This window comes from Seriola lalandi, unplaced genomic scaffold, assembly GCF_002814215.2.
Source record: "Seriola lalandi dorsalis isolate HSWRI2012SDOR001 ecotype SW California unplaced genomic scaffold, Sedor1 jcf7180002054317, whole genome shotgun sequence".
In the NCBI taxonomy this organism is placed as follows: Eukaryota; Metazoa; Chordata; class Actinopteri; order Carangiformes; family Carangidae; genus Seriola; species Seriola lalandi.
Window position 1 is genome coordinate 292,161 of NW_019524870.1, and position 25,215 is coordinate 317,375.

General features: G+C 44.6%; 1 protein-coding gene and 1 long non-coding RNA gene across 2 annotated transcripts; one reads left to right on the plus strand and one right to left on the minus strand.

Annotated features, from left to right (window-relative positions):
• Positions 1-5,446: 5,446 nt before the first annotated feature.
• On the plus strand, positions 5,447-25,209 carry wnt3 (wingless-type MMTV integration site family, member 3). The gene is made up of 4 exons (XM_023406762.2): positions 5,447-5,869; positions 17,318-17,559; positions 20,309-20,574; positions 22,616-25,209. The coding sequence occupies exons 1-4, from the start codon at positions 5,790-5,792 to the stop codon at positions 23,093-23,095; spliced, it is 1,068 nt and encodes a 355-aa protein (XP_023262530.1). The 5' UTR covers positions 5,447-5,789; the 3' UTR covers positions 23,096-25,209.
• On the minus strand, positions 16,753-22,703 carry LOC147819097 (uncharacterized). Its single transcript, XR_015437273.1, has 2 exons — positions 22,577-22,703; positions 16,753-17,544 (listed from the first exon to the last, which is right to left on the minus strand). It is a non-coding gene; the product is annotated as an uncharacterized LOC147819097 (long non-coding RNA).
• Positions 25,210-25,215: the final 6 nt, after the last annotated feature.

Here is a 25,215-nt window from a genome sequence, read left to right on the forward strand (position 1 = left end):
AATGTTAATTCTGCAGGATTTACTTTCCAAAGTGAAATGAATGATTTTTGTCCAATTTATTAGGTACACCCGGTTTAAGTAATCCAGCAGCCATGCAATAACTTCTACTTTCATTAAAGTAATGAGCAGTTTTTGCTGTTGATTTGACTGTTTGGACATTTTGGAAAGTGTAGCTTTGTTGCTGCTCTATCTTTAGACACAGAGTTTGCGTTTGGTAATGGCCATCCATAATAAATGTTTAATTTCATTTCATTATCCCAAAACCGAAGTTATAACTAGGGCATTTTCTTTTTCATATTTCTTGGTCAGTCCCATTTTTCTTGTATTTTGTAATCTGGATAATTTTCTTCCAAGATGAACATATTGGCCAGATTTCTAACTAGCCTGGTAGTCCATTACATCAACAAATAGGGTTAGCCTGCTAAATGAGCGGTCTGATGGTTTGCATGAACAGGGTGGCCTGGGATGGAGTCAAATTCCCAGCTTGAATTATTGTTTCAGTCCAGCCCTGGTGGTGGTGCTGCTTCATGCTGAGAGGTACTTTTCAAAATGGATCAGTGACTGTAATATTTCACTTCTTATTACTCCAAAGATACAGCATAATCTGTATTCAGCATTCATTGTGTTTCTTGTCATTTCACTTATGCAAGTTGCTGACAATTTATTTTAACCAGTATTTCATATTTCGAGCATTTTCCACGCTTCCCTGCCAACTGTTAGGCAACATGAAAATGCTCGGTGAACTCCTAGAGTTGTGTACAGATGAACTAAGACAAAGGGGCCAAAGCCAAAAGGGGGATTTGCTCAAATTGAACAAACCTGAGAAATATCATTTTGAAAAAAAAAGAAAAGAAAAAATTAAAAATATTTCCAATTTGTTCTGTAAATGTGAAGGGTAAGACATCTGCTTAGTTTACATGGTAACAATTACCAGTATTAAGTTGTGGAAAATGTTACTTGAAAATATAGAGATATGCATGGCTGGCAATTCAAATGTGTTCTTAAGGTCAATGGCAGTGGGGCTTGTATGGCCTGTGGATGAGCTGGATGTGACAGGAATGACAGTGCTGGGGCAGTTTTCTCCAATAGGAGAGGTGGACTTGTGACCCAGGCAGGCTTGGATGATAGCTCGCTGGAAAAGGCTGACGCAGGGAGTCCATTATTGCCCCTGGAGGAAGCTGAGGATTAGAACACCAAAGAATTTCAATAAAAGAAGTGTCTGTTTGGGGGTCGGGGAGGGGCAGAAGGATGGTGGAGGTGGTGGGGTCGGGGGGGGTTCCTCCTCATTGTCCCAACAGTGATTGAGAGCAAGAGGAGGGGAGTGGGACGGCATTGTGTTTGCAGCTCCTCTGAAGAAGGTGGTTATTAGGGGGGATGGCTAAGGAGGGGTGAGGGATAGGGAGGCTGTTGACTCTTCATCTTGTGTGAACAAAGTCTCTGGCACATAGCCCTCTTCTGTCCCTCTGTCCTGGACTCCCTTGTTTACGAGTGCCATGAATTCTGTCCCTCTCGGCGGGGACCCCCACCAACTCCAACCTGCACCGCCGCACATTGTGGGGCTTAAGTGCCCTTTAATTAGGCCGCCTCAGTGTCCGGCTAAAGACCGCTGAGGGTTTAGGCTCTTCCATGTGGGACCTTGCTGAGTGACTCACACACACCAATAGGGCTTCGCTCACACAGCAGAGGGATGAAGTGTTTGCTGCTCTAATGAAAAAGGTTTATTTGGAGGAAGAGTTCTTGTCGTCTTTGTCCCCCGTCTTAAAAAGTCCTGACAAAGGCATTGATATCATCTTTAACACGCTCCCATTTCCAGGACACATCAGCAGAGACTCTGAGGTAAAGCTACAGTCCTTCAGACACCAAGAGGCACATGACTCACAGAAAGTCTCGAATCATGACAGTAAACACGATGTACTTCCTATACAGACAGAACTGGGACTTTATTAGAATTATTATCGGGCATTAATTAATCAGACATTTACTGCACAGATGGAGGCAAAAGAAAATCTGTTTCACGGTCATGAAATCCAAGTGGAAGGTTTCCATCTTGCACATTATGTAGAGGAGCATGAATTCATGCAAAAATATGTAAAGGAGCGTGAATTCACATAAATTCTCCCTTCCACATACACAGCCAAACACATGCACAGCTTTGTCATTGTGATGGAGCACATTTCATTATCATAACAGCAAAAAGCACAGGATCGAGAGCATAAAGGGGGAGCTGGGCAAGAAGCATTGGGAATTTGCTGAACTGCTCCAGCAAAATGAGTAATTTCTGGATGCCCTATTGTGTGAAGAGCTTACAGGGTGAGGGCCCTGAAAGGAAGAGGCAAAGGAAGGATATAAACATGGGAGCAAGTGAAATAAAGTGAAAGATGTCAGGAATGAGAGACAGAGGAGAACGATGAAAAGAAGTTTGTGAACGGAGCAGGGTGGGATTGGGCGTGTTCAGAAACTTTTTCGCTTCAGCCCAGTGTGTGTAGATACCCTCCTAATCCTGGTTTTATTGGCTGCCTGTGTCCAGCCATGCTGGTCGGATTGAGTAGGGAGGGTAGAGAGGTGGGGGGGCCGAACACATGTCCTTCTTTGTGGTAATACGCTGATTAGGCCTGAGAAAGAGCCGGACCTGGTTACGGCCTTTCTCAGGTCACCGTAGAAACCGGCCCGGTAGGGGACCTCTGTGTGTGCCTCCCCCTCCTGTGCACCTACTGATGCAGACACGCAGACTGAGGCCTTCCTTCCCTTCAGAGAGTTGTACAAAACACCACCACTCAAAACAACCAACACAAGTGTTGTCGAGTCACAGCTCATTTCAGGTTCAGGCTCCGATGTTCTTGACCTTAATCGCTGTTGCCTTTCCAGACAGTTCGCTTTGCACTTGTGGCCTCAACCTGGGAAACGTGGTTTCAATGTTGTTCAGATGCAGACCGCAGACTGATTCCTTTGCCTGCACTCATAAATCAGACCACTGTCACATTCCCCCCCATCCATCCCTGGCCCTGCACACCGTCTATCGCTCCTGCAGAGCAACTGTCATCCAAATCCTCGAGCTGAGCTAGGCACATTTTTGACGATGCCGTAACGCACGACAATGTTCGTGATCGAAAACAGACCTGCCTCATTGTCAGCACGGCCATGACATATCGCATCTTGACTTGAGGCCTTGAAAAGATATCTTTATTGGTATAATGTAGAAGACTCCCCACTAAGACTGGCTGGAGACTGGCTTCATACAACTCTCACAAAGATATCTATCAATTATTGTCACATTTAGAGACTTGGAGGAAACCCCCCCCCCCCCCCCCCCCCCCCCCCCCCCTTCTTTCAAACAGGGCGGTAGGTCGAGTGCTGCTCAGTCACTGCCTGTTTCCCTATCTTCTTTGTTATGGAGGAATAAAACACAGAAGGGGTGGGTGAAAGGGGCCACTCCACTACTGACCTCCAGACTGTGGTCACCGGGCCCTCTCCCTGCGGTGGGCACTCAGCCTCCTCTCTGCAGAGTGCACGCTCCCAGCCCCTGCTGAGCGACCTCCAGCCCCCTTCGGTCCACTGAGCTCAATCATGCCCCGGAGGTCCTCAGCAGAAAGACCACGGCCCCCAGGCAGCAGACATCAGAGGGGAAGACAAGTGTGATACGCTGCTCGGGTATAAACACTGCTGGTGCATTTAAAATCACTTAAGAGTAACAGCATTTGTGTTAGAGTGACATGTCTATCACTAACTTTATGTTTAACAACAGTCAAAGTGTGATATTGATATTTGAGCCACCTGTCATTTTAGCAGCAGGCATCAGATTTATATTTCTGTAATTATTTATGGGCCATATTTTCATTTTTAAAATCCACTTTTCTTTGCTGCATTTTTAAATTAGGATGAAATCAATAAAACATTCGTCAGTGAACGCATTATGACCCTTCTTACTTGGAACCAGACCTCCCAAAGGCTGGTCTCCATATGGCTCCACACGCTCAGTCTGTTGTGAAATCTACCAGGTAATCCATCTGGTCTGAAGATGCCATAAAATGTTAAATCTTCACATTTTTAAAACCACTGTATATGTGCAAAAAGGGCCTTTGAATCTAGTGGGGAAAATGTCAAAGAATTTGTTCTTATTTGAACTTAATTTTGAGGATTGTGACTCATGCACTAAATTTTAACTACAAAGAAACAACTATCTTCACACAGACTTGCTTAATAACGTGGCACCACTGGTCTCTAAGGGGCATGGAGCTTAAATGTAGCAGAAAACTCTGTCGGTAGATTTTTTTTAAAAAACCCCAAAGTTAAAAACACTTCAGAGCTTAACTTTTCTAAAAAAAAAAAAAAAAAAAAAAAAAAAGTTATGTTCTGTGAAGTCCAGTATGAAATCTGTACTGATGAACCCCTTCATTACTGGTTTGCACAGCGGTCACGTCTTTGGTGGTCAGTCTTTCCATGACGGCCGACTGATAATCCTCTGAGACAAAAACCTCCTAACTAGATTGTTATCACTACAACCTGCTTCGTTTGATCTCTGCCGGGTATCTTGTTTGTATTCGTCCCGATCAGTTTCCTTGTATGTGAATCAAATGCATGGTTACTTCAGGCTAAGTCCATCACAAGTGTCCCACCCTCCTCCTTCACTCTCTATCTCTCTCTCTCCTCGTCCCTCCTCCTCCCCCACTTGTCCCACGGCTGCTCGCCCCACAGCCCATCAGAATGACAATAGTATTGATGTAAAATGTGTTGCCTTTGGGCCGCTGAAGCATATAACCCCTGCATGCCTGGCCCAGCCACCACCACAGTTTATGGCTTTATTGTGTCCCCTTTTATGTCCTCCCCTGTTGGGGTGGGCGGACAACAATTTAGAAAATTCACTGTATATGTCCCCGTGAGTGGGACACAGCAAGATTTTGTGTGTGTGTGTGTGTGTGTGTGTGAGTGAGTGTGTGTTGGTGCATGTGTTACGTGTGCACTGTATGCACGTATATCCGGATCAATTAGTCAGGGCACAACCCCTAAAAATCAATATGTCAACATGTACGTCAGCGTGTGTGAAGCCGGCAGCGCGGAGTCTCCTGAGGAGAAGGCGACCTACATCCCCTTCACCTTCCTCTGAGCCACTTTGGTGAATTATTGTTCTGTTTTTTTTTGTTTTTGTTTTCAGTAATCATGTATGAAACAAGTTGAGTAACAAGTCTGCTCTACCTTTTTCATGTGTCCCTCCCTATACCTCCCTCTCCCATTTCCCTCCCTCCCTCTTTTCACTCTTTCCTTTCTTTTCCACATTACCAGGGGGTGGCGTGTGATTGACAGATGGGAACGAATAATAATTTTTTTTTCGTAACCTAAGGCCATCTTCTGTGATTGGCTTGCCAGCTGACATCTCCAAAACCTCATTCCCCCCGCCTCCCCCCTCCACCACCCCCCCTTTAATATTGGGCCTGTGGATGAGGCATCCTGAGGGAGAAAAAAGTAGAGAGAGAGAGAAAAAGATATCTACCTTAGGGAAGAACCTCAGAGAGAGGGAGGGAAGGAGAGGACGGGTAGGAGCGTGTGTGCATGTGTGTAAGAGACACTTATTCTCTTAACTACTAGGAGACAGACACACTTTCCTAGCCCAACTCAAAGAAGGGGGGAAAACAGGAGGAAGATTTTTTTTTTTCAATATCATTTTAATTTTCCCCTCATTCAACAATCAAGCTGCCCTAAAGCTTCTCTTCCTGGAAACTCTTCTTCATTGCCTACTGGAAGTTCTATGTATTGATCCATTTACCCTCTCACACACACACTACAAGGCTTACCTCATGGATTTGTATCTGATTGGATATTTGATGTGTGTGTGGTTGTCCAGCTCACGGGTGCTTGGAGGCTATCCCATCTGGTGGTGAGTACAAATCCACAGTTTCAGCATCAGACCCTATAGCCGCATAAAGAGAGAGAGTCTTTTTGGTCAAATGATCATTTCTGAGAGGGCAGAATGTGCACTTTCAGTTGACTGCGTGGAAAAATGTTCTCCGGCCCAGTCCAAAGAATCTTAACCTCAAATACTAGTGTAACGGAAAAGGCTCGCCGTTCTTTTCCTCTCCACATTCATGTCAATTTATCATATTGGAGCATGTTGTGATGCAAAGAGGGTGAATTTGTAGTTCCATTAAATTATAAAATGTGTAGACTTCTTATTTGAATTTAATTTTAAAAAATACATCAGCGAGTGGTTGCCATGTGGGTAGGAATTGTCCATAGTATTGTGAGGACTTGCAAGGCATTTCTACACAAACAGTGCAAGTCAGGAGGATCATTCATTATTATATAAATGTTATCGCTCAGGCACAATGACAGCAGTGATGTTGCTCATGAAAACTCAACAAAGCCTAAAAAAAAGCCTCAAAAAAAAAAAAAAAAAAAAAAAAAAAAGCAAAAAACGATCAATTTCTTTCTTGAAATACAACCATATAATTTTGGAAGTGCCTTAGGAAGTACAACAATCATGACTTATAAGATCAGCGTCATTTAGTTTTGTTTGCTATTGTCTGTCACTGTCCTACATTCAGGCCGCCGGCCCACAAACATGCCGTGAATTGAATTTTTTTTTTAAATATTATATGACATGCACTGATAAAGTTGTGCACAATTTTAAAATTATTACAAATTTTGCAGTCTGCCATGGGGCATCAGCTGTAATTAAATCAATCCATTTCTTTTTTTTTTCTTTTTTTTTTTTTTAAACACAGTTAAGCATATCATTTTGCTTTTCAATTGTACCACAATTCACCCCCTCCACTACGGATTTGTCAGGAGACAATATGTTTAGGTGCCGCAGGGTTTTATTCTTTGTTAAATTATCCCAGATCGCTTTTGGCACCAGCAACTGAAATTTAGAGGTTTATCTCATTACAAATTCAGCTACATGCAGCTGACCTCATAGCTCCTGGTCTTCTTTTGTAACATAAAGCTTCTATTTTGGTGATATTTGCGTAGGCGTATGACAAAGCTCTTTTGGCTCACGACACAATACTTGTCAGAGCTACTGCACTTTTAGTAGCCCAACTAGCATATGGTCCCACCACACTGCTGTCCAAACTGCGAGCATCTTCTGGTTTCATTTACAGAGCAGGCAGCTGCCAAGCACACAGGCCACAGGGCTGAAGTGTTAATGGCAAAGAGGACTTTACACCCACTCCTGGCTTCAGCAAGAACCGTCAGACACTGGTGACAAAGAGCCTGGATTCTCTCTCTCTATGTGAATTACCTGCAGCTGTTCTGTTTAAGGAGCTTACATGACACTGGTATAATGTTCGAACCTTAACAATGCGCGCCACCTTTGATTTGGGTAACAAATTTTGAAGCGCAGGCTGGGGTAGGGGGGTTACTGGGAAGGTGGAGAGATGAAAAGCCCATAGCCATAGCTCCAGGTGACTGGGCAGGTGTTGAGGAATGGGTGTCAAACGGCGCTGTCAGTGGCATCACCCCGCGGTGTTGAACATGTCCAAAAGGTGACAAAATGAGGTGTTGCGTCAAGCGAGAGGGTGCTGAGTTTCAGTGAGGGCCCAGGCAGAGACTGCTCTCAGCTTCTGTCTCAGGGGCGATGACTTGGCCATAAATTCTCAAGCCACGGTGGGACGGGTTGGAGGGAAGAGGAGTTTTGACTGCTTTATGCCTGGCAGCTTTGCTTTTACAAGATGGGGTGTTGAAAACAAAACAGAGCATAAATAACTCCAGTGATATGCACATATGCGAGAAGATGAAGATGAGGTGTAGTAGAAAGAAAGAGGCATAGCAAACTAATGAGGTGGGTTTGGAGAGGTGAGGCAGAGCAGTAAATCGCTCTCTTGAAATGCAAGAATGTTGGGAAAACAGTAGTTTCGTACAAAACGGGCAAAATCAAGGTTTGAAAGAATTCATGACAGCTTAAAGCTATGGTATGACCCCATATAATCCACAGGTCTCACGGCGTCTCTGTCCAATTATCTGACAACGCCAGCCTCTCTGTGTGGTTTGAAAATGAAAAAGTATGTGTTCTTGGATTTAATGCTGTGTTCTGGTTTCACCTTTTAACCTGTATCAAACTAAAATAAGAAGTTGAGGCTGAGGACTGTGACATAATATGCTGTTAATAAAAGTCACTGTTCTACTACTGTATTAAGTCAGTGTGGCTCTCAGAGCAGCTCAAACCACTCTGTCAGCCAGCAGTGTGTTTGTGTTCTTGCATAAACAGCAGCCAGTTGTAAGTGAATGATGACAGTCACTTTCAGCGTGGTATCACCTCAGCTGAATCTGGTCCAACAACCAGCCGTCGAGCATCAGCAGTGATTATCGGTTTAACTCTGTCGTATCATGCCGCACGACCACGAGATGTTTGAACTGTTATTCTCTTAATCCTGTGTTATCATCACCGCTGTGTCTGCACGAGGAAGTGGAGACATTGAACTTTTGTTCATTTTGTCAGCGGCTCATTGTAATTTTGAAGTAGGGCCATTTCACCTTTTCCCCTAATAATTCTCAGTTACATAAGATTTATCTTGTTGTGGTTATAAAATCAAACAGAGAACAAAGGGTAGGATGAGAGAAGATGGAACTGCTGCACGGAGAACAACAAATCTGTTCTGAAAATGTCTGAAATTGTTTCACATACAGTTTTGCCGTTGCTGAAATCACCACCAGCTTCTCTGAGCAATCGATGCAATCCTGATCCATCAATATTTCATTGCATTCGCACACCTAGACAGGACTTTGCTCAGCTTCTGCTCAGGTGAAACATCAGCGGCAGTTTGGCAATCTGACATGAAGCAGTCGTAAAGAGCTGATATTCAGTCTGTAACAGAAAACTATTTGTTAACTGTGCAGAATAACATATTTAAAGTATTAGATGTGCTTTATAATTTACTTCTGTTGAAACCTTCCACATGAAACTGCAACACTAAAACTTTCAGTGATTTCATTTTGACATCCTTTAATTAAATGTTAGAGCATGTTTTGACCTAAATGTAGCTTCCTGACTAAAATGCTGTTAGAAGAAGTACTTGTGGGAGTTTTGGGAACCATTGGGGCCTCAATAATATCAGTGCCGTACCTCTCGAAAGGTCTCAAGCAAAGCTATCTAGGTTTAACCAAACTGCCCAGTCTATACATAGACCTTTCCAGTTCAACCTGAGCGGCTTAAAAGGGGGGCTCTAGAGTCCATCTCTGGGTCTCAGGAATGTCATTATCTGACTGTGATACCCCTCCACCCCCCAAACCTCCAATCCTCAATCCAATCTTCAACCCCTACCGTTGGCGAAGGGATCACTTAAATGATTCTTACTGCGAGAAAATCTTCCGTCTGTCGTCCCGCGTGAAAAGATCAAGGATGTTCGGGCATTATTCTCTACAGGGCAGTGGAAGGTGGAGAAAAGTCCAGAAGAATGTCATTCATAAGAAACCTTAGGGTTCCATTATGAATGGCTGAGGGCTGCCACAGAGCCAGAGTCAAAGGCAATTTTGGGCTAAAGCCCAAGAGAAATGTCTCCACATAGAGTGACATCCACAGGGATAAAAGGAATATGAGAGGAGTATATTCTAAAATGACTAAGATCTTCCCCCTAAAGCAGGTGCATTACCACTGCTAAGGTATCAAGACTATAGTGAGGCAATATTCTGGAGTTGAATCAAAGCACTTTGATTCGACTGATGCATTTTAATCTATTTTCACATTCTAATTTAAAAGAATGATACCTATCATGATACACCAAGTCCAACACATTACCTAACAAATCTTTACAAGACAGTCTGCACTGATCAAGCATGTGGGACGACATTATCCAGCCAAACCCAAGCTAGGTGAGAGGTTCAAAGGAGAGTGGTATTTCAAAGCAGCGAGGGCGAGTCCTAATCTTCACCCACCATCAAAGGACATGCAAAGTGCTCTTGTAGGAAATGACAAAGTCCCCCTGTGCACAGCTATTAGGTGCACTAAAACACAGGCCAGGACAGTTCCTCAAAGAGAAAACACAGCAATGGCCAGGGGCAAGGAGATCATTAGGGGACACGTGTGGAGGTACACACACACACACAAACAATATTTAAAGTCTTCATTACCTGGCTGATCTCACCTGTATAGCTTGTTACAGAGGTTAATTATTAGCAAAGAGCAATTTCTCCAGCACACAGGGTCAGTGACAGAGATGTGCTGATCACACCTGTACAGCCTGTATTCAGGTGACGCCCTCAGGTCGCTGACCAGGTCAACCAAACAACTAAAATAAGCAATGAGGAAAAGGAAGAGAGGACTATCAATCAATAGCTTTAGATTACAAGAGATCCAGGTAACATGTTTTCAACAAATGGTGCCATGGACACACAATTTCATCCAAACATCATCAACAATGACATGGTGAAATAATTTGTGCACCCTTACCATTGTCAGGTTATATGGGTTGAGTATCTTTTAGATTTTTCAATAAAAGCAGTGATATAATATTTAATTTCCAGGCCTTTTAGAGAAAAAAAAATCCAAATCAGGAAGTATTATGTTAAAGACATAAACAAGAAGGACCAGACGTCTGAACAACACCCTGTCTATATGCATGAGTGCAAAGGTAAAAATGCAAGATTAGAGAACCTGCAACATCAGATAAGTCTCCACTGTTGGGGTCAGGGTTGTTAAACAGTGTGGGCTGCCTCTGAGTGCAGCATCTGCAGACTAGCAGGCTCTGCAAACCAGGTTTATGCACAACAATGTAGTTTCACATCCCATGTTTTTTTTGTTTTTTTTTCTAATCAACCAAGCATGTGAAAGTCAACATCAGTTAGGTTTTTAATCACATCTGAAGACACTATGCAGTGTTTGAAATCTCCACAGAGAAATTCCAGACATACAATGGAAGATTCCAGACAATCTATTACGAGTTATGATTTGCATAGGATGCATTGCTGCAGAGAATTCAAGCAGCAGTGCCAACAAGCAGTGGCTAATGAGCAGTGTCAGGGAACAATGCGCTGTTTGAGTTGTGGTTTATTCACAGTCCCTCAAGACTCATTCAAACAAGCTCTGTCCTTTCAAGACAACAGCTCAGACTGTGTTGTGTCCACCTCCAGGCGGACCAAGACACCAAGCTTCCAGTCTGACATGCATTTGTCAGTGCCTTGTACTCTCTGGTGCACTCCTGTGCTGAGCCTCTGCTGCTCTCATTCACTCCCTGACAGGCAGGTTTACAAGTTTATACCCTGTTCAGTTTCCCTCATCACGTCTCCATATTTGTGACTGCAGGGGCTCCTTGTCCCAACTCCACACTCTCTCCACAACAGTCTGCAGAGAGAGGGGAGAGGAGGGGAGGCAAAGGAGGTAGAAAGACAGAACAGGTTGGAACATTTTTCAGGGGTCCTGTCATTTTTTATCTGATCAGCCAGGAGCTGTTGGACTACAAATCAAAAGTGTGCCAAAGTAAAAGAGAAGACAACAAAACACAGACAGGAGCTTTGCATTCCATCCTCCACCAGGAAAAGTCCCATCCTCGGGCAAAGCCGGCAACTTTCCTTGGCCCACTTACTCTTTTGAGTGTCTTTATCTCTCTGTGGACTGTTATGGGATTTACAAATGAGATTCTGGTGGTAATGTTTTCAGTGCACGTCTCTGACTTCTCTGCTAGGGCCTCATTTAGCAACACGATGCCCTCCAGGCAAATCTGACAAGTTGAGCTGCGGCGTCAACATATAGAGGTAGATTAGAGTTTAATGCAAACAATATTCTCAGTGTCAGGCTTTTTTGGGAGCCTGGCTCTTGCAGAAGTGACAGAGCACACTTGGTACGAAGTACTACAGGCACAAACTCAGCATCAGCTAACAGTATTCATTTCTCTTTAATGTAATAAGTTAACTATTATAAGGCCAAATCCTTTCAAACTCCTTATTGATTCAATTTATCTGTAGCTTACAAGCAACATAAATGAGAACTAGGATCATATTTAAGAGCTAACCTAAATGTTTTGTATTGCTCTTTGGTAATTTATTGAAAGAGAGGAAATAAAATATCTGATAAGAGATTAATTAGAGTTAGAGCTGAAAAAATCTTTACTTAATGAAACAAATCCAAAATGAAACCATCAAAAATCAACCCTATCTGAGGTGTTCCTCATGAGGTGTAGTTTAATACATCATCAGCCCTACCTCTCCACTTGACCTGACAGCAACAGCCTGGAGAGTGTCCCAGCTTGTGATTAAATGAAATGGAAAATTATATCATCGTGTGTAACAGTTTTCAGCATGTTCTGCAACAGCCCGGCACAGAACAAAGGCTGTTATGGGCATTTGAACAAGGCATCCACCTCATGCTATCATAAGTGATAACCTTGTTGGAAGTGGGAACTTACAAGTAGCAACACAACCATGTAGTTCACTCTGCCTTCACACAGGTTTCCATGAAGTCTGTGAACATAGTGCCTAAGGAGGAATGGATAGAGGGATGGATTGTGACAGGTTCTCTAATCCCTCTCTTTTCCTTTCTGCTTCACTCTCATACTTTGTTCGCCACTTCAACATTCCACTTTGTACTGAACTACAAACTACTGAAAGCTTTGAATTAACTCCAGACAATACGAACACAAAACATATTGCAAAATGTGTCTTTTTTGACTCGCGTTCAAGGATCATTTCAGCAGAAACAATGGTGGAATGTTACCAGTTTAAATTTGAGGGTACTTCTATTGCATTAGACTTAAATGTGTTCGTAATGTTTAGTGTACTCTCATTGATGCTAATCGAGTGGACGGAAACACATCTCAGCACCACGAACTGCAGCCTGTGTGAAGAAGCTAAAATTAGCTCCACTTCTACCACCTTCCAAATTAAAATGCCTCATGCACTAAGTCAGTAATAACAATCCAACCGTTTAAGCTATGTAACTTGAATATAACAATAACAGCAGCCACTTTATCTGCATAATGATTATTTGAGCTACAATGTGCTGACACGCGCTGTTTGGAACATTTCTCTCTGTGATATTGCTACAAAGGAAAGGAGCAGGATACAGCTTCTAGCACTTGTCAAAACTGAAAACTAAAACATTATTTATTATTTATAATTACTAACCTTAAGAAGCTATTTCTTGAGAAGATTTTGTTAACAACATCGAAGCTAGCATTGATGGACCCGAAGAGTGGTTGACGTCACTGCACAGCTTAGCTACTTGGTTAATGACATGTTTGGTGGGATAAGACAAAAGATGACACCATTACGAGGCAACTACTGTGAAGCAACTGAAAAAATAGCCCTTGTAAAACTAATACACAGAGTTAAAACTTAGATAGCAGGTCTTATGAGAACACTTACCACAGTTTTATTCTTCCATATCCAGATTCCTCGAAGATCTTCAAAGAAAGTTATCAAATTAGCACAAAAAAAATCTTCTGTTTGCTGCATAATGAGCTAACTTATTTTACATTTTCTAATGGTAAGCTATGGGTAAACTTTTATGGTTCTGAAAATAAATTTGAAGAAGTTATTCCCTGAACAAGTATAAAATTTACTTTGACCATCAGATACAATTTAACTTAAGTGTGCTTTTCTCTGTAGGACCATGTGTATTGAGCTTGCTCATGTGGAGAGCTCCTTTGCCATGTCATGCTAACGCAATTTAAGCTACTTTTTCAGTATCTGAAAATGTACCAAGGTTAGGTTGAGGATCTAAAATTCCTGCATTGGGTTTGACTTGAGGAGCTTCAAATTGATTAATTTCAATTTCCTCTTTTAAAGATAAGACAAGCTCTATCAAAGTCATGTTTGATGACACCTCAATGTAGAATATAAGTATGAACATCTGATCATAATGACCTTTCATTTGATTAACGATGCAAACAAGCGGGAGATGAACACTCCTGCTCTTTGATACTCGATGTACACCCTGGTCATGAACTTCAAACTGTTTCTGTAGGCCATCAGGCTAAAGGCAGCGAGGTCAGATGTCATGTTCTGCTCAACAGGTTCAGAGGGTCACCTGGTACTTTTTGTGCCTCTGGACATAGGAGGCTTGTCACACAAAGAAAGCTCATCTATGCACAGACATGTGCAACACACTGACCCCTGTAATGCAGACCTCCCACAATAGCAGCTGCAACATATTTCTGACTCAGAGACAGCTTCACTTTTCTATCCAAGCAGCAGAGATTGTAGTAGTGATTTTATTGCACTGGGAGTGGCTGAGTCAAAAGTTTTTGTTTACAGTGTCATAGTCTTGATTGTGTGAATTTCCACCCTTTAGCAAGGTGTGTGGTGGAATCCCTTTGTTTCCTCTGCTTCATTTCTGCGGTTTCCAGCAGCCCATCATACTTTCACATCAGCCCGGTTTAGATACTGAGAAAACCCCCAACCATGCCGTAAACCCCCCAGGCCAGTAGAGGCCCCATACGGACCTGCCTGGGCATGCACCTGCCAAGCCCTGCAGTTCGCTGCTGCTCTGCTGCTTGTCTCGTCCCCTGCAGCAGATTCCCCCGGCATTCTGCCTCTGTGGAGGTTTCTGCGTCTGCTGCTCCCTCACTCGGTTGAGACACGTTGCTTGTGGCTTCCGAGAAGTGAGGCAAAGCAGGCAGGATCAGCATGGCACACATGTGGTCTACATGCATGCGTCTGCATGTGAGTCTGTTTGCACGATATGCCTCATAACCCCTCAGGGTTAAGACTCTCATTAGCACCTAGCCAAAAAGATATCCCTTTCATCTCATCTGTCCATACGGATCAAATGATGCACATCCTTTGCAAACAAAGACAAATAGGCTGGCAGATCCACGGCCTGTGGTCTAAACATGCTACGGTCACCACAAAGTCCCATGCGGTTAGCTAATTGATTCCATCAGAAATCCTGAGTCCACTGCCTAAGCGAGTATTTCAGGGTTGCGGACGAGCAGTTTAGCTGTCCTGAATGGAACCTGAAATGCAGCAAAGGTTGGCACAGCGGTCTAACTGCGAAGATATCTCATTTAAGCAGTAGAGATTTTCTTTTTGAGTCAATTTAGTGACGTAATTGTGGAGCATGTGATACTAGTGTTCAAATCCGAGCTCTGTGCTGGGAAGGCATCATTCGCTGAGGTCCATCCCGTGACTGAGAGATTAATGGGCAGTAACCAAACTAGCAGACAGTGTAATTAAGGTCCTTAGTCACTCAGTCACCAGACAGAGTGAAGTCAGCAACGCTTGAACTCAATGATGTTGGTGGGGTTGGGACTGGCAGATGAGCTAATGTGGCTGCGTTCGCTTGGGTAAACTCAAGACAAGAACATAAATGGAGATTGATGAGCTCTATCAAATTACTGACTTTGCATGGGAACATCAAATTAAGGAAAACAGCATTTTAGGTTTGAGTTATTATGTTGGATATGATGGAGACTTATTTTTCCTATGTATAGTAGCGTTTGATAGTTTATGTAACTGTATTATCTTTGAGGAGCAGTGATCAGTTTCTAATTGAAACATATGAGCTGTTTGTTGTGTATCAGTGATACTACACGAGTGGCTCACAGCTGATTATGTGATCATCATATGTTCCATAACACCAGCTGTAAAAGCAAAACAGCTCAGCCTCGTGTCTCAGTGCGTAGCTCCACCGGCAAATCTTGATACCTGCTGTAACAATGCTCACCTGAGATCAAAAACAGCGTATGGCCGGGGGAGGGGGGTTCGGCTGTGGGGGCAGGGTTTTGGTAGTCGCCACAAGTAGAAAGCAAAAGCGCACAAGAGCTGTGAACTTATCTAAGGGGGGATTTTTTCCCTGTGACTTCAATGGCTTGACTTTTGTGTCGGGGTGGGGCATAGCGCTGCACTCATCTGTCAGAGTCAGTGGCTGCTGTGATTGGGTTGCGCCCTGCGGGGGTCCTGAGGTCATCCTGAGTGGCGCTCTGATCTGATCAGTGTCAATTGTTCCCCCGTGATCCTCTCATGGCCTCCAGCGCCACGTTGTCCGCCCAGACGCAGCCAGGTGCTGGAGGAGTCTGCTCGGCCCTGGTGAAAGCGCTTCTCTCTCAGAGCTGCGAACTGGCAGCACATCTTCCCCTCCATAACCCTTGTAAACACTTCCATCCAACACATCTACTGCCGAGCCTTCTTCATTCCTGAAGAATGCAGACTTGAAACATGTATGTCTCTTCGGCTGATATAGTGAGCATGAGCTTCTGGAAGAGACCGTACAGTTTTGTTTAAGCTTGTCATCACAAAAAGCATGTTAAAACAAGGGCATGGCAAACATGTTTTCTCCCTCTCTGTCTTTTATTTCAAGAGAAAAAGAAAGCAATTAAAATTAATTACTTGAATGAAACTATAATGGTTTCTGGCATCACAAGCTGATCCTGGCTTCTTCGTTGTGGTGATTAATCCCTGCTTAGGCACATCTGCACGGGCCTTCTGGTGAGGCGCGCAGCTTTAGATATGCCAGGTTTTTTTGTCCATCACCAGCAAGCTCAGCTGCACACGCTGTCACTCTTAAAAACATCAAAACTCCAGAGGAAAACCACAAATTAATGATGAAACTGCAAAGGCAGGTGTTCTCATATATATATTGAAATTGCACAAGGGGGCTTTTCCTAAACTACGCAGACAGGTTCTGGTGTGTCTGTTAGATCAGCAGATCTGTGTACGCTAACAAGTGGGAACACTTTGAAAAGTCAGTACTAATAGCTTGTATCCCTGCCCTGAAGTGGGCCTATTAGCCTCCCCCCTCACTCCTGGTGGAAAAAAAAAAAAGAAGGAGACAAAATAAACAGGAGCTCTTAGTATAAACTACATTAAGCAGATAAGTCAATAAAACACTCAAGTATGAATCAGTGTATTGTCACAGAGCTACGCTTACAGTAAAACCTGAGATTAATGGATACAGAAGAGGTCCCCTCTTGTAGAGCAGGTTGCCTTTCACGGAGCCCTCCCTGGCAGGTCACCATCACTGCTATTGTGGGGTTGAGTTCAGGGAGGGCACAGACTTGTACTGTGAGACAAGCAGTTTTAATTCCCACATTCTTTACACTTGTAAAAGCACTAGGGCTGATACAAAAGATACAAAACTGAGCTTGTGTGCGATACTTTTTTGATACCGTACTTTAAGGAACATGTAGGTTTTTCTACATTTAACAAAATAAGCCCCGATGTTACATGTTCCGATCCTTACAAGAACTTTGTTTACATGAAAAACAGCCCAAAATGAGCATAAGTTTTGTTAAATCGGGTTCGGTTTCTGATTGATTATTAAGTTTGATACACAGCTCTTAACCTTATATTATAAGTCTCTTTTGATCACCTTGCAACACAGATGCAGAGATGTTTCTTTACGCCCAGCAGACCTCACTTAATGATGCTTTTCCCCTCTCCGTGTGTGTCGCAGGTCCCTGGCCCTCGGGCAGCAGTACTCGTCTCTGGGCTCCCAACCCATCCTGTGCGGCTCTATCCCCGGCCTGGTGCCCAAGCAGCTGCGTTTCTGTCGCAACTACATCGAGATCATGCCCAGCGTCGCAGAAGGTGTGAAGCTGGGGATCCAGGAATGCCAACACCAGTTTAGGGGCCGGCGATGGAACTGCACCACCATCAAGGACAACCTTGCCATCTTTGGCCCTGTGTTAGATAAAGGTAGATTTTTTTTTTTTTTTACAAGTACAAGAAAAAGAAAGGAAGCCTCCCATAAATCTTATGGCTGTACTTTGTAATGGTATAAAGTACATATGTATCTGAGGCTTAAAGTATAAAATAAATTACGATCTAAATGATCTGTGCCAAACAACACCCCGCAATAAAAAAGCAGACTGTATATCTGAGGCTACTGCAAGCTGTTACAAAACATAGCATTCACCAGTTTTGCACCCTAAGGCTTCTCACTGCCTGTACTCTGGGCTTTTGTTGACTAACTGGGGCAATTACAATAATATACACCTTTCCTGGCTGCAGTGAGAAATGAGCGCAGGTACAAGCACTGACACATTATCCAACCTCCATCCATCTTTACCTTCAATATCGCATTTGTCTTCAGAGTCAAGTCAAGCTTCTTTTCGGTTTTCCCAACCATGTTTACACTCTGATACATGAAAGAGGGTCAGCGTGGTGAATCTATCAACAAAACCTGACAAGAACAGCTGATATACTGGAGACATCCATCAGCCGCTTCACACGCAGAATACTAATTGTCCCTTAAACATCCCACTAAACCTTGACAGTGGGAAACAATAGGCGCAGGTGTCCCGCTTTAGGCCTTGCAGTCCCTAATTATAAAGGTAGAAGTTTGTGTGTTGTGAGTGAGGCTGCTGATTGGAAATGAATTACCCTGTGTGTCAGAGGGGAAGGAATCTGGGCAGAAATGGGCAGTGTGAGCAGTCCAAGCTCCTCAGTCAAATAAAAGGGAGAGGGGAGGCCAAATGAGATTACAGGCAATAGAAAAGGGCCGGGGGGCTCCGCTCAACCCCTACTGTGCATGAAGACCAGTGTGCGCCTCACACAGTCCAGCTCCCACGGACGCCCCATTCACACGCCCTTTTGACTCTGTCATGAAAACAGGCTGAAAGGGGATCTCTCCCAACCTAGCCCGGCTGTGCACTCTGGGATGGGGAAGTAAAGGAAGGAAGGAAGGAAGGAAGCAAGGAAGGAAGGAATCATTCATTTGGGAATGATGAATGGAAGCATTCGCGTTAGGGAAGGGAGAGCTACCAACCACTAGCAACAGCCACTGTTAGCAGTGCGTTGGCCATGGTGGTGCTGTTGGTGGATGCCTGGAGGAAGTGGGGGGTTGAGGTCCTGTGGTGGGTGGTGGTGTATGGGATTTCAGCTCAGGGTGTTGGCGGAGGGGTGGCTGGAGGGAGAGTGGGGAGGGAGTTCGGGAGTTTGGGGAATGCCAGCTCCGGGCAGAGCGGGGCTGTGGGGGCGCGAGTCGCTGGGCCCTTTGTGTGGATAATACAGTGTGACACAAGGGAAACAAAGGCGGATTGATGGGCCCAGCAGGTAGCAGGAGCAGCGCTAGCCTTGGCTAACAGCCAGAGCTCCAGGGGCCCAGGGCTCACAGGCCCATGTTGTGGAGGGCCCAGTTAGGCTTGCCAGGGTGAGCAGGGATGCCCAACCTGAGGACTGTGTGTCATCCAATCACGCAAGGGTTCGCTGGGGATTTAGATGAAAACTGTATCCTTTCACTATGCACAGGTTATTTCATAAGATTTATCCACAAATAACAGATCAGTCAACATATGGGTGTCGTCAGTTTCAATCATTATTTTTTTTTTTTTTAAATAGTTGTGATTTACAGTGTTTGCGTCACATTTTCACAACAAAGCGCCAGGACAGACCAGATGTCAGAAATATAGATGGATACAAACTGATCCTTGTGGCATCATATTAGCTCTATAGGCAAAAACACCTAGCATAAACAGGTATTTCTGTTTTGTCAGTTCACTTGAGGATGGGAGAATATGACTTGTCTCTAGTCAGACATTAGTAAACTCTGTCGGAGGCTTGTTTGACTGGCTCTTGGCAGTGGACTTGCTGAGTGAATTTCTGGCTTTTGCGGTCTGTAAGATACGATGTTAATGCTCTGGTTGTTTTCATACAAATTTCAAACCTCAGATCGCACAGTTGTGCACATCAGAAATCGAGGCCACTCGATGCTCTTGAGAAGTCAAGCCACCGCTTAAGGACACCTCCCCATACCTGTGTGTGCGTGTGTTTTTGTCTGTCTGTAACAAAGCTAGTAGAGTGTAATGGGTGAGCCACGGTAAGTGTGCTGTGATTGTGAAACAATGGTGTCTGGTTACATAATAAGCTGTTGCCTTCAAAGGAGGCGTAACTCCATCCCTCAGTGTAAAAAAGAAACAGGCCGACACACTGCTAGGTTTCACCAGAAGGCCTTGGGCTCTGAACGGGGAAAGGTAGGAGGGTGGAAGGGTGGTGAAGGGTGGAGGGGGAGGTGGGGGTGACAACATTCCTGAAACACTATCCAGATGCAAAGCAGCACACCTCAGGGATGACAGGAGGTCACTGAGATCCCACTGAGCATTAGGCCCTCCTGACACAACCACAATGGGCTGATGTCACTGCAGGGACTCTGCTTTTAGTCTCCTTCATATGTGATCCTCATCAGTGATGATAATCATATGATAAATACTGTGAACCATGTATGGGAGTGTTGTTCTCTAGGCTTCTTGTTTTTTTTCCAGGTACACAAATGTGCTGTCTCAAAGATGAAATGTTATGTTAAAAGGCTTTTGCCTGGAGGTATCTCTTTCAATACCTCTGTCTGGATGTTGGCAGCAGTACAGATTGCCTTGTCCATGCTGAACACAAGACTGACACACTCCCTATCTCTCTCTCTGCCTGTCTGTCCTTCATCTGTCTCTCTCAGCAACCAGAGAGTCAGCATTTGTCCACGCTATCGCCTCAGCGGGCGTCGCATTCGCAGTGACGCGCTCCTGTGCCGAGGGCACGTCCACTATGTGCGGCTGCGACTCCCACCACAAGGGACCTCCAGGGGAGGGCTGGAAGTGGGGTGGCTGCAGCGAGGATGCAGAGTTTGGGGTGCTGGTGTCCAGAGAGTTCGCCGACGCCAGGGAGAACCGTCCAGATGCTCGCTCGGCGATGAACCGGCACAACAACGAGGCAGGACGCACGGTAAACAGATTTAGACACATTTGAAGAGCCTGTGCAAGGATGTGCTGTTAGGTTTCTGTATTCCAGGTTAATATACAGTACATGGCCAAAAGTATGTTTCTGTATATGTATGTAAATCTGCTGATATAACAGCCTCCACTCTTCTGGGAAGCTTTCCAAAATCTTGAGGACAGCCACAAGAGGATTACTGATGGTCAGTTGATAAGGCCTGGCTCTCAGTCGGTGTTCCAGTTCATCCCAAAGCTGTTGGATGAGGTCTGTGACCTTCCTCCACACCAAACTGGGAAAAGCATTTCTTTACAGTCCAGGCTTTGTTCACAGGCTTTGTGTTGAAACAGGAAAACTGTTGCCACAAAGTTGGAAGCAAAGTGGGAAAACACAAACCTTGACAAACAGAGGTGGACGGGGAAGTCCGCATACTTTTGGCCAGATAGTGAACATAGCAAATACCACCACTGTCAAATCAGTTTGACAGTGTATTTACAACATTTACAAAATGTTCTGACTCTGCAAGATAAACGCAGGTTCCACTGTTGAGTACGTCGGTACATTCAGGGGGTACAGCTGTAATACAGCACATTAATTAGACAAACTCTGCACAACCTGCCCTATAAATAAGGTGAAAAAACTGAAACCAAGGTGCAGTAAACAATGGACAATGATCCGACTGTCTCGCAGAAGGGATGGATTTATATTGTTTGGGATCACTAATTGTTCATGTGACTGGCAGGGATTTGGTATTTGACTTGTCCGCACATTTCTGAGCTTCCACCAGAAAATGAGCACTTGACTTTGAATGACTGGTTAATTACTCATCTCAGCAACACCCTAACTCCTTGCCATGCCCCCCCCACACCTCGCCTTTCATGCCTTGCATCCCAATGAAAAAAATTCCCTGACAGTCAAATAACCCGAGTGAGTTGAGGGGGAAAAGAAGGAAATCAGCTCAGACTTAAAACATCACTGGCTGCTGTCACCACTGGGAGAAAACAGGCTCCCCGGCTGCTCGCTGAGGGGCAAATGGAGGGACCACACGGCAACAAGACAACCCTTTGATCTGAGCACACAGGAGCAGTCAGAGAGACCACAGGAGCTAGCTGAACAGCGGCACTGTCAGGAGTCTGCTCTCCTCTCCACCTGGCCCTCTCACGCTCCATTATTTAGCCCCGAGGGCCTCTGGGTCTTGATGTTGGCATGACAAGCTCACAGTGTGATGTCACTAGTCCCATCCACCCCTCTCCACACACCCCTACTCTCCCCCTTCATCACCCACAGGTGCCACAGCCACCTGCCTTCCGCCCCAGCCGGGGGAATTCTGCAGCTAAATATAGCCGCCGAATTAAAGCACAACACAATCGAAACACAAAGGTAAAATATGCCCCACGGCGGCACACTCATGATGTGAGCCAGTGACTTCAGAGAGAATTAGCAGCAGCACAGACCCTCTTTACTTCGCAGCTGCATGACACTTAAATAAATTGCAGCCAGTGGCGTATTGTTATTCTTGGCCTGTTCTGTGAGTCTTTAGTGGTTTTGTTAGTCTGCATTGCTGAGTATCCTGTATATTTCTAACCATAAAACTCCATCAGATCCTGCCTGGTGGTGACTGACTTAACCGCCCCCATAACAGCTGAGTCACTTTATTAAATCAAAGTTTACCAGCGCATTTTAGTTAATTACACTTTAAAAGGCACACTCCACCCAAAATGCACCTTTTCAGTAAGAAATACCCACTCTCTGTCGGCCGTGAGAGGTACTGAAGCTGGTTTGAATTCACAGCAGTTAAAAGTGGATTCCAGACACAGATCCAAGGCTCAACCAGTACAAGTGTCTTTAGGGATTTAATTAATAAAAAAGAGAAATTATTTGGAGTAATTTAACATATGGATCCACTGATAAGTCATCATACATGGAGTCCGTACAAATGACCAGAAAATATTTGTACAAGTAAAGGTGTTGAAACAAGAAAAGTTAGGACTGGTTTTGGTTTAAATGGTCCTACCAAGTGATCATACGGTATTTGTCTTCTGTGTTTTCTCAGACCATCCTCGACCACATGCACCTGCGCTGCAAATGCCACGGCCTGTCAGGAAGCTGCGAGGTGAAGACGTGCTGGTGGGCGCAGCCGGACTTCCGCATGCTGGGCGACTACCTGAAAGACAAGTACGACAGCGCCTCGGAGATGGTGGTGGAGAAACACCGTGAGTCGCGCGGCTGGGTGGAGACGCTGCGGGTCAAGTACGCCTTCTTCAAGCACCCCACCGAGCGTGACCTGGTCTACTACGAGGGCTCGCCCAACTTCTGCGAGCCCAACCCGGAGACAGGCTCCTTTGGGACACGCGACCGAGTCTGCAACGTGTCGTCACACGGCATCGAGGGCTGCGACCTGCTGTGCTGCGGCCGCGGCCACAACACCCGGACTGAGAAACGCAAAGAGAAGTGCCACTGCATCTTCCACTGGTGCTGCTACGTCAGTTGTCAGGAGTGCGTGCGCGTCTACGACGTGCACACGTGCAAGTGAGAGAGAGAGGCCTGTTGCTTTCAGACAAACTGAGTGCTGGACTACAAGTGCTGCCCACCCCCGCCCCTCAACTCCCCATCGTCCTGCACGACTTCCCTGCTTCTCCAGACACAGACTCTGTTCCCCACACACTCATCAGCACCACACACTGAGGCCCTAACGGGTGATGGCACATCAGAAATGGATCCTTCTCCACCTTTCATTGTCAAAACCCTGCACTAGAATCCGTCTGCATCCACTTCCATAAGTTCCTGTGTTGACCTGACTGCTCTCATTGGAAGAAGTCAGACTTGTGCCACTTTCCCCTGGTTCCTCTTCCTGCAGCATTGGGCCACGACCCCCCCAGCCCCATCCCCTTCCCCCTTGTCTTTATTTATTTCCCCCCTCCATGCCAACATAATGCTTGTGGCATGTACAGTAACACTTTTTACCTGTGAAATTAATGCAGTAAAAAAAAAAAACTTTCAGACTCTCTTTGCTTTTGAATAAAAAGCATTTTCTAACTAACACCTCACTTCTCCAGCCAGTCTGGTTGGTTTACCTATTGTTTTTTTTTTTTTTGTTTTATAAAAACTAAACCAACCTCTACACCGTCACTTAGTCATAAGTGATACTGAACACGTCGGCAGCCCCAGGAAACCATCACTTTGTAACTACTGAACTGAACTGAGAACAGCAGGCAGGCGCTGGAGGTGCCGTAGTCCTGTCTTTTTTGTAAACTACTGAGCTGATGAAATCCTCAGTGTTGCTACTCCCTGCTGACTGACTCGACTGCACCAGTCAACCGGGAAGCCTGGAAGATATATGCTATAGCCTGATTTTATAGCCCTGCATTTCTGAAATATCACCAATGGGCTGGGACTGGAGGTATGCAGGAGGGGGCATGTGTGCGAGCCACATGCTCATTCCACTAACCACCCTACACATGTATATGTATGCACTATTCAGTTCCACATACAGCAATGCCAGGTGGTAAAAATTTAGAGCATTGTTTATGCGAGCAAATTTTTCTTCATTGCAACCTTGCGGTTCTTATGAATGACGACTTTGTTCCTGCATTCGGGCACGATCAACCTGTAAATTGCTCATGATTTCCACAAGTGTGATGCAACAACACAGTTATACATTATCCAGACTAAGGAGCGCTGTGGCGAAAACAACACAGAAAAACAAATTGTATGAGTGAGTAGAAGAAGATCATTTATGGCTGTTTCATTTATAAATTTATGCATCAAACTTGAGTCAAGCTTTAGCATGCTTAATATTAATTCTGGTCTTATGAGTGAGAGATCTTTTGTATCTAACACTTCATGCATTCGTCAGGTCCATCTTAGAGACTTTAAGCAAAACTTTCTTTTATCACTGTAATAAAAAAAAAAAAGAAAAAGGGGGACATGTGACGACATGTGGAGACCAGAGTGCAGAGCAGATTCTCATTGGCTTTCACATCCTTTCCTTCTATCCTTCCTTTCTTCCCTCCTCCCTTCCTTCTCTCAATATTTTCCCCTCAGTAAGACAGCTTGAGGTTTTTAAGAAGCCTGATTTATGAACTTGCGTTCTTGTCAGTGCACAACAAAAACACTTCTGCCTTGCTGTTCTGGTTTTGGAGATATTGGAAGAACAATATAGTGAACTGAAAATTGTGTTTTCAGAGGCATGGATGTCAGCCCAGTAGAGTTTGCGTGGGAGGAAATGTTTTTTAAGATCAATGAGCAAAATAGTTGTGATTTTTGAGTGGACTGAAAAAAAACTTCCAGTTCATGTAGAAAACATGACTGACATTAAGCTGAAGACGGTTGTGCAAGATCTGTGTGTGTGTGTGTATGATGGCTGCCAGTGACAAACAGAAGTGGATGGAAAAACGGATGGATGGATGGATGGATGGCAGGCTGGCTCTTCACAATGGTGGAACAAACTGTGAGAGGTTTCCACACAACATGTTCTGACAGTCCCACCTGCTTCCTATTAATTATATTCAACAACAAAAATACAAGTTACCCAGTAGTGTATAGGCGGTCCTCTCTTTGTGACATAGCTTAGCATTTGCGTCATCTTCTACACAGCCCTCCCTACCTGGGCCTACCTTTCTGTGTTCAGTCCCCTCCAACCCCCCCACCCCC